Source organism: Bos grunniens, chromosome 4, assembly GCF_055505025.1.
Source record: "Bos grunniens cultivar Pamir isolate PY7600 chromosome 4, Bosgru_T2T1.0, whole genome shotgun sequence".
Taxonomy (NCBI): Eukaryota; Metazoa; Chordata; class Mammalia; order Artiodactyla; family Bovidae; genus Bos; species Bos grunniens.
Genome location: NC_141168.1, coordinates 3592867 through 3607256, shown reverse-complemented (window position 1 = coordinate 3607256; position 14390 = coordinate 3592867). Strand labels below are relative to the sequence as shown.

Sequence of the window (14390 nt, the reverse complement as noted above, 5' to 3'; positions counted from 1 at the left end):
GAAGGCTACAGTTTATGGGGTCGCAAAGAGTCGGACATGACTGAGCAATTAACACACACACATTATACTCAAAGTGAAGGACTGAATTTTATCTTATTTTTGGCAGAGTACATAAAATAATTTGTTGCATTGCTATATATTTTTGTATCACAATTTGGGGAAACAAAAAATAACCATCTTCTGCTAGCTACCAATGCAACTTTATTTCTTTAAGTTTTTTTAGCTTTGAAGAGTTCCTAAAGCACGCAGAACAACTAAATTACTGATGTACTTACTGTAAGTGCAAAGCACTGGGTAGTTAGCACGTGAAGAAGTAACTAGCCAGTGGGTGGTCATGTGTGAGATTTTCTTTGGGAAGCCTTTTGCTAAGAACCCCAGCATGTTTCTTGGCATCCCTGTTGAGCACGGCTTTTTGTTTTCCCTCCCTATCCTCAAGCATCCAGATGCATTCCTTCTGTAACATGTAACTCCTTGTACCTGGATGTGAGATGTCAGTCCTCCTGTAACAGAGCTGGGAATGAAATAGCTGTAACAGAATCTCACAAAGAGGCACAAAAGGTCTAAGTCGAAAAAACGACCACATACCACAGCCATCTTTCCTTCAGCCCAGAGCGCTCCCTCTTGTTCCAGGAGTCCTGCCTGTTGTTCCACAAGCAACTTCGATGCCTGGTGACTCAGACTCGTGATGGGATGGATCTGTTAAGTGCATCACACATTTTTTAGCACCTACTTTCATGACAGCCATTATGCTAAGAATTAGAAAAATCGAATAGGTGTGGGCTCTGCCCTTGAGAATTATGACTCTAGTGGGAGAGACGAGTGTTAGTAGCAAATAAGCAGTGTGCTGCGGTGAGCACAGAGCAGGATGAACGGGGTGAGGGCCAGCAGAGAGGGAGGGCTTTCTGCCCAGCAGAGGCACGAGAAACTTCCCGAAGGGGAGACGGTCCCTGGCAGGGCCAGGTGAAGGGCACTGCGGCCAAGGCGGCAGCAGGAAGCTTCAGAGAGGAGTGGCAGGCAGGACTTGTTCGGATGCTTAATGGGGGATGGTGGGAAACTTGAGAAGAGAAACCCAGGCCAGGATATGAAGGGCTTCGAATCGAGTGTCAGACTAAGAAGTTTGGCCAAAGTAGTGTTGGCCAAGCGCCCAGGGGAAAAAGTTTTGAAAAGCAAATGTGACCTGGTCCAAATAGGACGGAGGACCCACTGGAGACCCTGCAGCAGTGTGTGGGGGGGGGGGGTGACGGCCACCCAGCCCTGGGCAAGACCATCGGAAGTGACGCGTGAGGGGGCAGGGTGAGCAGGAGACGGGGAGAGAGTGGGGAGAGCGAAAGTGTTTGTTGCTCAGTCATGCCCAGTTCTTTGCAACCCCATGGCTCCTCTGTCCATGGGATTCTCCAGGCATTCTCTGGAGTGGGTTGCCATTTCCTTCCCTGGGGGATCTTCCTGACCCAGGGATTGAACCCATGTCTCCTGCATTGCCGGCGGATTCTTTATTATCTGAGCCACCAGGGAAGCCCAGAGTACTGGGAATGAGGGACAAACAGGAGGCACAGGCTGGGGAGCGGCAACCTAGGGGTGGGAAGTAAGGACTATTGGGTTTAAGATGGGCTTAGGGATTCATTAATATTGTTCAGTTCAGTTCAGTTCAGTCGCTCAGTCGTGTCCAACTCTTTGCGACCCCATGAATCGCAGCACGCCAGACCTCCCTGTCCATCACCAACTCCCAGAGTTCACTCAGACTCACGTCCATCGAGTCAGTGATGCCATCCAGCCATCTCATCCTCTGTTGTTCTCTTCTCCTCCTGCCCCCAATCCCTCCCAGCATCAGAGTCTTTTCCAAGGAGTCAACTCTTCGCATGAGGTGGCCAAAGTACTGGAGTTTCAACTTTAGCATCATTCCTTCCAAAGAAATCCCAGGGCTGATCTCCTTCAGAATGGACTGGTTGGATCTCCTTGCAGTCCAAGGGACTCTCAAGAGTCTTCTCCAACACCACAGTTCAAAAGCATCAATTCTTTGGCGCTCAGCCTTCTTCACAGTCCAACTCTCACATCCATACATGACCACAGGAAAAACCATAGCCTTGACTAGACGGACCTTTGTTGGCAAAGTAATGTCTCTGCTTTTGAATATGCTATCTAGGTTGGTCATAACTTTCCTTCCAAGGAGTAAGCGTCTTTTAATTTCATGGCTGCAGTCACCATCTGCAGTGATTTTGGAGCCCAGAAAAATAAAGTCTGACACTGTTTCCACTGTTTCCCCATCTATTTCCCATGAGGTGATGGGACCAGATGCCATGATCTTCGTTTTCTGAATGTTGAGCTTTAAGCCAACTTTTTCACTCTCCACTTTCACTTTCATCAAGAGGCTTTTTAGGGGCGACCGTGGGGCGAGGAGAGCGTGTCTCCGCCGAGCACTTTGGATTTGGCTCCTTAATTCCCAACATGGAAGAAACTTACATCGATACTCTGGACCCTGAAAAGCTGTTACAATGCCCCTATGATAAAAACCACCAGATCAGGGCCTGCAGGTTTCCTTATCATCTTATCAAGTGCAGAAAGAATCATCCTGATGTCGCAAACAAACTGGCAACTTGTCCCTTCAATGCTCGCCATCAGGTTCCTCGGGCTGAAATCAGTCATCATATCTCAAGCTGTGATGACAAAAGCTGTATTGAGCAGGATGTAGTCAACCAAACCAGGAGCCTTGGACAAGAGACTATGGCTGAGAGCACGTGGCGGTGCCCTCCTTGCGATGAAGACTGGGACAAAGATTTGTGGGAACAGACCAGCACCCCATTTGTCTGGGGCACAGCCAACTACTGTGGCAACAATAGCCCTGCAAGCAACATAGTTATGGAACATAAGAGTAACCTGGCTTCAGGCATGCGTGTTCCCAAGTCTCTTCCATATGTTCTGCCATGGAAAAACAATGGAAATGCACAGTAACTGAATATTTCATCAAATGCCAGACCCTGGAAGACTTTTCTTCCTGCTACAGTGTGTTCTTCATTTTTTTTCTCCTAATCTAATTATAGAAAGATAAACTGTCTGTGACTTGCAAACTGACAAGTACCTTTTTTTTTCCCTCCCTGCCGTGAGTCCTTACTCATTTGATACAAGAAAAAACCCTCATGCTCAGAAGAAATGTTTCAAGTAAACCATCATTGTAGACAGCTTGATAATTTGGTTAAGTGCCTGCAGCCCCAAGATCAGAATTCATATCCCATTCTGCATTAATGAAACAGAATCATCTAAAGTTACCTTAAAGGATCCAGCTAAAGCAGGCAAGAAATTTGGATTGGAAAAAGTAACTGTGTTTGTGTTCTCTGACTCACGTGAACCAAATTCCTTCTAGCATTTATAGGAATGGACCTTTTCTGTTTACTGAGTCTTTGATGTTGATAGCATTTATATATAGAAATATACCCCATTCTTATTTAGAATCCTTAGGACATCTTGTTCCCTAAACTTTTCTAACTTAGGATAGGTTTCTTTTCTCTTTCCCACATTTCAGCTAGAAATTGTACTAGCTGTCAAGGTAGGTGTGGATTATGTAGGAGTGAAGATTAGAATGAAGAGGAGGAACCAGTGTACATGTGGAGAAGAGATAGGCTTTCCACCTGTGTGTGAAATTTGATTAAGCTCAAAGCTGAAATGTGTGAAGGCCCTGGGACGTGTGTGTAAAAAGTTAGGTTTCTGAAATACCCAAGGCTCTGGCTATCCTAGCATCTTTTTGGCCCTCAAAAGGAGACTTCATAATCTCCCAGACTAGTTCTTTATTTGGTTGGTTGGTTGCAGATTTGGTGTGGTTTGAGTTTAAAACTGTCTGGCACGGGAAGGGATTTGCGATCTGGTATAGATAGGGACTCAGAGGAAGCATACTGACCAGTAATAACAAAAGTGATCTCTTGAGCATTGTTTGTAGGGGAAATGGGCTCTTATGGAATGCTGCTTCCACAAGTTTCATGCAAAACAGGATTCTCTCCTAATGAAGCAAAACTGTTTATTTAGTTCCAACTTCTATAGACAGATTCAAGATAATTCTGCTTCTACTGGTATAAATAAGTGAATAAACTATTTCTTCTGGAGAGGGTGATGTGGTGTATTAAGGAGGAGGAAAAAACACCCATTATGCCCCTAATTCTGGTCACTTAATGTTTGTCAGTCAACAGCTCACAACACTTTAACTTTATTTAAAAATAGTTTTAACTGGAAAATACAAAACCCTTTTGATTTCATTTATTTGGGTGATAACAACCCAAACTGTCTATATTACACTTGAAACCCAGAACTCCTACCAAGTTTAGGAAAAACAGAAGTATGAGTCTTATTGCAAAGAATTAGCTACTTGAGTATAACTCAAAGAAGGGATTAAATAGAAAAGAGTTACTTTGTGGTTTTTAAATATCTAGAGAGGCAAATTAGGCTAGCATCTATCATTCATGAAAAACCTTATGTTGTTATTTTAGGACACCTCTTTGCTCACCAGTTCTAGAACTTAACCAGCAATACATCTGACCTATCCAAGTGTGAATAACACTCACTATAGGTAAATGCCTGCCTATATTAATTTTGTTAGCTCACAGAATAGACCACCCCATTGTCTCTTTAGTAAACTAATGATTAAAGCAGCCAGTTTGCTTAGGATTTTTTGGGGGCCTAGGGTACACTAGTTTGGATTTAGTTTGCTGGAGATTTTGGACATTCCCAAAAACCAGAGCAAAGAAGTGCCTTGAATTCTACTACTGTCAGAGTTGGGAGGTGAAGCTTGCTTATTTTTGAGACCTTTTTCAGAGGCTACCTTCTGTTTGGAATATGAACAGTGGAAAGTAAACAGTTGAATATTCTACCCTAATTTCAGTGAAGGTCAAGTGTTATGGTTAAAGGTTAAATGTAGACATGTTTCAGAAGCTTATCTTAGCCTTTGAGTTCTGCATGTTGATCTTATCCAGGAAGGGAGAACATTTGCTTTCGGGAAGGTTGCCTTTCTCTGTGGGTATTCTAGAAGTGCCACTGTGATTTGCAAATGTTCTTACCAGGAATAAACAAATGTAGGTAGTAAATGATGCTTAGGTCTCCCGATAGCTGTACTTGAGGTAAACAAGGGGAGTATTCGGGTTCAGTTTCAAATATCGCACTGCAGTACCCCTTCATTGGCGAGACAGAACAGTAGCCACTTGTGTTAGTCTCTTACACCCGTACTGGCATTCCGAGAGTCCTCTATTGTACTTTTCACCATTCATATTACACTCCAAGGTAGACAAAGACTAAAGGGATGATGTTATACTTCTTATTACCATTTGTAAAGAGGCAGGTTATAGAAATCAAGGTGATTTGAAGCAGGACTGTCCTTGGGGAGAAGATACCTCTTAGAAAATACGTTTTCTTATGCCAGTTCAATGGGTAGAATAAGGAAAATGACTTAAATTCCATGAGAAAATTACTATAGTGACTGCTCATTCTTTTGACCACTGTCTTCCTGGTACTGTTCAGGTTCAGAACATACTCACATCCTACTTTATAGGTGTGGCTTCTTCAAAAGCCACTGAAAACACATTAACCCATTACCTTGTACCAGTAGTCTCAGCTGACTTATTCCAGCCATACTGAAGTCTGAAAAACACAGACCTGTGTATGGGGTGGGGAGTGAGTATTATTTTGCCCTTGACACAGCAATTCCACTGCCAATTTACTTAACTCTGAACAACTTGGTAACTGCTACAACAAATATAAAATCTCAGGTTGTAACAGCTAGGAAGACCAGCATCCTAGGCTGGACAGTAACCCTGGAGAAAAGCCATATGGTCAGCAGATTTGCATTCGTGTTTACCTCATTTAAAGGCGGTTTTTTGTGAAACTAAAATAGTGTGAGCACTTTTGATGAACATTGAAAAGACATTCAGTTGTTTTACTTTAGTCTACTTACATATACACATATATATGGAAGAAATGAATCTATGTTGTATTAAAAACTACTACATATGAACCCAACCACGCCTCTTAATTTTTATTAAAATACTTGTCACTGAAATAAAGTATACTTTCCCAGCTAAAAAAAAAAGAGGCTTTTTAGTTCCTCTTCACTTTCTGCCATAAGGGTGGTGTCATCTGCCTATCTGAGGTTATTGGTATTTCTCCTGGCAATCTTGATTCCAGCTTGTGCTTCTTCCAGCCCAGCGTTTCTCATGATATACTCTGCATATAAGTTAAATAAGCAGGGTGACAATATACAATTAATATTGTACAACACCGGGAATACAGTTGATCCTTCGTAGTAACTGTAAATGGAATGTAATCTTTAAAATTGTATAAAATTTTTTAAATAATAAAAATTTAAAATTCCAATAAAAACATTTATTAATGGAATATAAACCGTTCTTTCAGGGAAGATTTTTTTAAGAAAGGAGACAAAGGTGACTCCAAATCCTTTTCTCAAATATTGTTGACAGCTGACACACACCAAGGGCTTACCTCGAGCGTGGCGTTGTTTATAAAACACATTGTGTGTGTTACATGTAGCATCTCATTGACTCCATGTGAGCAATAGAAGGTGCATACTGTTATTTCATCTATCCTATCATGAAAAAGAGAAGTTATCTTTAAAAAGCATTGTTAGGGAGAGAAAAATGCAGTTAAAAAATAAAAGTTGTAAGTCTCCAGGAAGATAGGAAATTTCTACACTTGAATTAATTTAATAAAATAGTCAAAAATTGTATAAAACACTCTTTGGGAGATCTCCAGGAGAGAATTACTCAAAACATCATTCTACTAAAAAATTTCAATACTCAAGGAAAGACCGAGCACACAAAAAATTAGCTAAGTGAGAATCAATTTAATGAGACAAGGGACATGCTTAATTTATGACCGCATATAGAACTCTGCATTTACAATTAGAGAATAATGTGTTCTCTCAAGAAACTCTTCCAAAAATGGGCCATGTGTCAGTCCGTAAACCAGTCTCAACAAATTTCAAAGAATTAATAATACAGATTTTTCTGACAACTGGTAGTAAAAAACAGTGTTTTTCATACATTTGCAGATTAAAAGTTATCAATACCAGGTTGAAGGAGAAATTGTGACAGAAACTGAAAATGCATAATACTAAGCAGTAGCGAAAATACTCTTCTACTCATTAAAACTTACAAACTCAAAGAGGTAATTAAGAACATTTATAACACAGTGTGATTATATTAGAAAAGAAGAAATGCTGAAATTAACAAGCTCGGTGTCAAACTTAAAAGTTAAGAAAAGGAGAGGGATGGGATAAGATAGAACTGGAAGTAATGAAATTGAAAGCATAGGTACCGTATTTTCTGCATCTGACCCATGAGCCACACATGCGTGAAGAGAAGCCCAGCAGATCAACTGAAGATGAAACAACTGAACTGAGAGTGGAGCTGCTCTCCAGAAAGACAAGTTGGCCATCCAGGTTTAGCAAGGAAATTACCTGCTATAGCAAAGGAGACAGCAGTCACCCAGTAAAAGTTGGACTCTAAGGAAAGCTGAGCACCAAAGAATTGATGCTTTCAAACTATGGTGCTGGAGAAAAGTCTTGAGTCCCTTGGACTGCAAGAAGATCAAGCCAGTCATTCCTAAAGGAAATCAACCCTGAATATTCATTGGAAGGACTGCTGATGAAGCTGAAACTCCAATACTTTATCCACCTCATGCGAAGAGCTAACTCATTGGATAAGACCCCGATGCTGTGAAAGATTGAGGGCAGGAGGAGAAGGGGACACAGAGGATGAGATGATTGGATGGCGTCACCAACTCAATGGACATGAGTAAGAGTAAGCTCCGGGAGTTGGTGATGCATAGGGAGGCCTGGCGTGTTTCAGTCCTTGGGGTCACAAAGAGCTGGACACGACTTAGTGACTGAACAACAACAAAACCCAGAGTGTCCAGAAATTAATCCATGATGTCTAGGAAATAGTGAAAAATTACCTTACATACAAAGAACCAAGAAAGAATGGGAGACAGTCTCAACATAAAAGTAATTGAATCTGATCATGAAATGAACCTTATTTTGGAACTGAGAGACAAGGATTTTATAAGATTCTTTAATTGTCCTCAATGAGTTAACGTGATCATGTTTTTAATAAATGAAAATCCCAAAGGAAAGCCTCAGCAGAAAAATAGGAATAATAAAAAGAACTGAATGGACATTCCTAAACAGAAGATCACAGATTCTAAAATTTTTTAAATTCACTGTGTGGATTTGACAGTCCAATAATTGTGACAGAGAAAAGACAAAGTGACTTTGATGATAGATCAATAGAAATGATTCAAGGTGAACAGAGAGAAAAAACTCTTTAATGATCAGAGCATCCGAGGCTGTTAGGTAACATCAGGGTGCCCAATATATGGGAAACTGGAATACCAGAAGGAGAGGAGACAGATAAAGGAGTAGAAAGTTTATCTGGAAAATAAGCAGCTGAAGATTTGGTGAAGATATAAATGTGCAGATACAAGACGCTCATTAAACATCAAACAAACAGGAAGCAGGCCCCCTCGAAAGCGCATCGTCGTCAAACCGCTGAAAACCACAGACAGCAAGTAAATCTGGAAAGCAGCAAACGTGCCCAGAAATGACACGCAGGGAAATAATTCAGTGCATAGTTGGCTTCTCACTAGAAACCGTGGTGACCAGAAGACAGGGAACAGAACTTCCACTAAAAGGAAAAAAAAAAACTAACCTAGAAACCTGTGTTATAAGAAATACCTTTCAAGAATGAAGGCTAAAGGAAAAGACTTTTAGACAAAGTTAAAAGAATTGGTTGCCAGCAATTCATATAATCAGAAATCCTAAAGAAAATTCTTTAAGAAGTAGGAAAATGATATCTGATGGAAACTCATATTTTTGATAAAATTATTACCATCAGTAATGGTAAATAGTGGATAAATGCGAAGGACAGTGTTTTTCTTTCTTCCTTTTTTTTTTTTTTTGCTTTTTCTTCTTAATGTCTTTATATGCTATGATATTGTTATAAACAATAGTTATAGCATTGTCTTGTGGAATGTATAAAGTATTGATGTAACACACATAACAGTTACCACAGGATGAGACTGTATGTGGACCTGAAACCTGAAAGGTTTCAACCGTGTCTTTTATGAGAAGTGGCACATGGTTAACTCTTTGTAGATGCTGCTAAGTTGAATACATATTAAAATCTCTAGGACAACCACTAAAAAAAAAAACAAAAGCAAAGAAATACAGCTAAAAATAGGGAAATTAAAATTGTAAAAATTATTCAAACAATAAAGTGAAAATCAGGAAACAAGGAAGAGGAAAACAAGAAGTAAAGGAAAAAAGTAGAAAACAAACGCACACCCCGAAAGAGATTACAGACCAAACTCAGTCATAATAATTTCATTAAATGTGCAGCCGGTACATTCTCCAGGATAGACCACATCTGGGGCCACAAAAATGTCTTAATGAGCTTTAAAAGGCTAAAATCATGTACCGAATATTCTTTGATCCAGTGAATTTAAACTAAAAATCTGTAAAAAATAAGAAGACCAGAATAACTTTACATATTTGGAAATTAACATATTTCTCAATAATCATTGGGTCAAGCAGATTTTACAGGGAAAATTAGAAGTAATTTGAACTGAATAATAACATAATTCAGCGTACCAAAATTTGTGAGATATAGGTAATACCATGCATGAAGGAGAAGTTTTAGCTTTAATAGTCTTACTAAAAGGAAGGGAAATGAAACCAAAGTTCTAAGCTTCCATCTTAACAGACTAGAAGAAGAAGAGACAACTAAACGCAAAGCAAATAGAATAAAGGAATAAAAAAAAAAAGAATGTATTTCTGTGGAGCAGAATTTTAAAAGCATAGAAATGATAACACCGCTGGAATTAATCCTGTCCACACAGTGCTTTCCATTCATCAACTAATTACTGTGTGAAATGCCTTTACCTTCATACTGGCTCAGTGTCACCCCCTTCACTCAGATAATATTATTTCTTTTTTAAAAAATTTTATTTGAGTACAGTTAGTTTACAGTATTGTTAGTGTCAGGTGTGCAGAAAAGTGAATCAGTCATGCACATACAGGTATCTCCACTCTTTTTCGGGTTCTTTTCCCGCTTAGGTTATTACGAAGTATTGAGTCAAGTTCCGTGTGCAGTGGAGTAGGTCCTTATTAGTTATCTTAATGTTATGTATAGTAGTGCACATACGTCAATCCCAATCTCCGAATTATTATTTCTTCTTCCCATTGTGCACTCTGCCTCCTGTCTACCTACTATCCTTTCAGAAAGTTTCAGTTCAGTTCAGTCGTGTCCGACTCTTTGCAACCCCATGGACTGCAGCACGCCAGGCCTCCCTGTCCATCACCAGCTCCCGGAGTTTACTCAAACTCATGTCCATCGAGTCAGTGATGCCATCGAACTATCTCATCCTCTGTCGTCCTCGTGCCCTCAATCTTTCCCAGCATCAGGGTCTTTTCAAATGAGTCAGCTCTTTGCATCAGGTGGCCAAAGTACTGGAGTTTCAGCTTCAACATCAGTCCTTCCAGTGAATCTTCAGGACTGATTTCCTTTAGGATGGACTGGTTGCACCCTTTCATTTATAGTATGTATACACAGACACAGACACTCATGCCTACGTGCCGATACACTCACACACACACACACACCTCTACACGTGTACGATTCAGTGGAATTGCTCTATTAATTGTTTTATTTTTTTAATATTTAATTGGAGGATAATTGCCTTACAATATTGTGTTGACTTCTGCCACACAGCAATGTAAACCAGCCGCGAGTACACACACGACCCCTCCCTCCGGAGCCTCCCCCACCCCCCATCCCATCCCACTCCTCCAGGGAGCCACAGAGCATCAGGTCGGGTTCCTTGTGCCCATTTAGCAGCTTCCCACTGGCTGACTGTTTCACACATGGCGGTATATATGTGTCAGTGCTACCCTCTCGATTCATCCCACCCCCTCCTTCCCCCACTGGGTCCAAAGTCTGTTCTCTATGTGTCTCTATCCCTGCCTGAAAATCAGTTCATCAGTTCCCTTTTTAAGGAGATATTTGGAATCTCAGTTGATTTACAAAGGACCAGTGTCACTGAAGATACAACGAATCGAGTCAAAGATACACGTAAGGGCAGAGCTGCCAGTTCCTCCAGACGTAGCAAAGGGAGCTGTGGACCAAATGAAAGCGATCTTGCAGGATATAGATGTGGGTTTGCTCCTGTGCACGTGTACAGATTTCACCCTAACGTTTCAGACGCAGGGAATCAATCCCTTTAGTACCAACCACCTTCCAACTCTTGCGGTAGAAGGTTCCATAATCTGCTCATCTGTGTGTCCCACTCCAAAAAATTCTAGAATGTTCTAAAGATTGTGTGTACTTGCACAAGTAGAGCAGGAGAAACGATTCAGAGAGAAGCTTCATGTGCAGTTATATGGAAAGGAACTGAATATATTTCACCGTATTTAATGGATCCTTCAACGAAACACAGGATATATTTTTGTTGGAGCTGGTCAGTTCATTTTACCTAAATGTCTATCAAGAGCTAATGAGTTCCTTGGTGTTTCATGTTTCTTTTTTATCTCCTCTCTTGTAGATAAAGAATTCATCTACCGAGAGCAGAAAGGAAGTGTGATACTGCGGAATGTTGAAACAAATACTTCTACGGTGCTAATAGAAGGCAAAAAAATTGTAAGTACTCCCTTTAATGACCAGGATAATTTCAGTTTTCCCGCCTTCGAGTCAGTAAAGCAGAAAATGACTTTAGGTTTCAACTTTTAGTATAGCCAAGCAGAAGCAATAAATTTATAATACTACAGACTGAGCAGCTGAAGATAATGTGAGACTGAAACCACGCTAATTAATAAGATGAAAGCACGGTTTCTCTAAGTGTACACAAAGTTTCTCCGCAAGTGTTGGAAACAAGTGTTGCATATCACTTTTAATTGAAAGAGGAGTCCTAAGGCTTTGCACATTTACGGAACAGTTGGGGGTAATGCAGAGAATACTTCAGGATGGCTTGCTCGATCTCATTTTTTAAAAATCGCATCCTCACATGCACAGGGAATATTAATTTAGGCACTGACAGTACTTACTCTATAATGACATTAAGTGATGTTTATGCTTTGGAACAAGGACGGAGTCGATACGAATGCCAGTACTTCATCATTGGGAATACCTGTTTTCCCAAAGATAATGGCATTAAGATCTGGAGCTCTTGTACAGTTAATGGTATTTATTGAAGAATTGACTGAAGTTATGTACCAGAAATCAATTTAAAGAGCATCAACTCTTTTTTTTTTTTCACATATGTTCACGCTCATTTGTAGAAGGAATCAATCTTCAGCTTTAGGGAGCCTATCCTTTTCTCGTACAATATGCTGAAAGGAAGTCACGGGAAGAAACTAAGGCACGTCTGTTAAAAGAGAGACTTGAAACAGACCAAGAATTTGCAGTCAGAACAGTCATAACAGGCATCCGGTGTGAATGAGAAACACAAGGAATCCTGGAATTCTGGGATCATGGTGGTGGGGTGGGGGGTGGGCTGTGCGGGGGCGGGCAGGGGAAGAGCTGCCTAGATTTACAGCTAAGGATCCTGAGCCCAGTAAGGGAGTGAGCTTGAGATGCCTGGGTGAGGACTCAGGCTGGTCCCTGGAGCCTCCATCCCGGACAAGAAAGGATGAGAGGACCACTCCATCTCTGTGCTGCCCCACCCGCCACCCACACAAATGCTGCCCCACCTTCTCCAGAACACGAAGCTTGCCTTTTGAACACTCTTCATTTCTTTTCGGTGTAGCAACACCTTCTTCTTTAAAAGTAAGCATTTTAGTGGTGTTTAGAAAGAAATGGATCCCGCCCTTTACAGAGACTGTTTGCAGATGTGAGGGAGGCCTGGAATAGCTGTATGACGGTATAATTCCCAAAATGACAGGTTTATTGAATTCAATAGTATTCTGGCAAAGTAGGACCTGACCCAGAAAGAACGAATGTGCCTGCATTTTTTTGTGTTAAAAAACCATCTGTGATAGAATGACTGCCCTTAGAAAAGCTGATTCAACTCACTTAAACATACAGGAGGTGCAGAAATGGTTTTCTAATAATAATCGAGAGGAGAAAGTAATGGGACTGTCGCTGAGGGTAAGTGCGTGTTGGTGTCAGGATAGCGCCGACACTTCCTGTGAGCACATCGGTTTGCTGGCAGCAGGTGCTGTGCGTACAGCTGCGTAAGACTAGGAACGGCCTTCTCTTTCTCAGATCAATACCGTGTGACAGATCGAGTATTGTAACCGAAGTTGTTTTAGCCGAGCAGTAAAGCAACTTTGGAAAACACCTTGGGTAGAGAGAAAAGGAAGAACTCTGCTTAAAAATCGGAAGGCGCATCCTATGTAATGAAATTTCTTCTTAACATGTCATTTATCCACTCACATCAGAAACATTTGTCGACCCCCAAAGGTGTACATACATTCTGATTAATACTGTTCATGATCAACCCAGTTTATTCCTGGCTCAAAGCTGCACGTAAAGACTCCTATAAACAGACCTCAGATAAATTCAGTTCGGTTCAGTTGCTCAGTCTTGTCCGACTCTTTGTGACCCCATGGACTGCAGCACGCCAGGCCTCCCTGTCCATCACCAACTCCCGGAGTTTATTCAAACTCATGTCCGTTGAGTCCGTGATGCCATCCAACCATCTCATCCTCTGTCGTCCCCTTCTCCTCCCACCTTCAATCTTTCCCAGCATCAGGGTATTTTCAAATGAGTCAGTTCTTTGCATCAGGTGGCCAAAGTATTGGAGTTTCAGCTTCAGCATCAGTCCTTCCAATGAATATTCAGGACTGATTTCCTTTAGGATTGACTGGTTGGATCTCCTTGCAGTCCAAGGGACTTTCAAGAGTCTTCTCCAACACCACAGTTCAAAAGCATCAATTCTTCAGCGCTCAGCTTTCTTTATGGTCCAACGCTCACATCCATACATGACTACTGGAAAAACCACAGCTTTGACTAGACAGACCTTAAGAGGAAAAGTCCCTGGCGGCCTGCATCATCATTTAGAATATAGAAGCTCTGGATTTAAGTTCTTTTGAGCCAGTTAAACTTCTTGTTCTTCAGCACCTCCGTCTGCAAGTTAAAGCCGATGGAGCGATCCAGCCTTGAGATGGCTGTCTGCCCTGTGTGTTTTCAGGAGCAAACATGAAGAAAGGGAAGCACAGTGCTCTGGGGCGTTGGGGTCAAGGGACCCGCTGCTCCCGGGAGGGTGCGTGGGCTGCAGAGAGCAGGAACACAGGGCAGTGGCTCTCGTCTGATCCGCCCTCTTCCCTTTGCGGTGATGGCTCACCAAGCAGTCTCTCCTTGTTCGAAACTCAGAAGCTTGAGATTGTTTCAGTGATAAAGGTAAGCTGA

General features: G+C 41.3%; 2 protein-coding genes across 7 annotated transcripts in view; both read left to right on the top strand.

Annotated features, from left to right (window-relative positions):
• DPP6 (dipeptidyl peptidase like 6) overlaps positions 1–14390 on the top strand; it is an 801122-nt gene that overhangs the window by 507544 nt on the left and 279188 nt on the right. For all 6 annotated transcript variants that reach the window (XM_086394726.1, XM_086394729.1, XM_086394730.1 and 3 more), the window contains exon 4: positions 11587–11681. In XM_086394726.1, coding sequence (XP_086250852.1) covers positions 11587–11681 — 95 coding nt within the window. The remainder of the gene's footprint in view (positions 1–11586; positions 11682–14390) is intronic.
• LOC147373402 (gametocyte-specific factor 1) lies at positions 2393–3062 on the top strand. Its single transcript, XM_086394733.1, has one exon. The coding sequence runs from the start codon at positions 2443–2445 to the stop codon at positions 2944–2946; it is 504 nt and encodes a 167-aa protein (XP_086250859.1). The 5' UTR covers positions 2393–2442; the 3' UTR covers positions 2947–3062.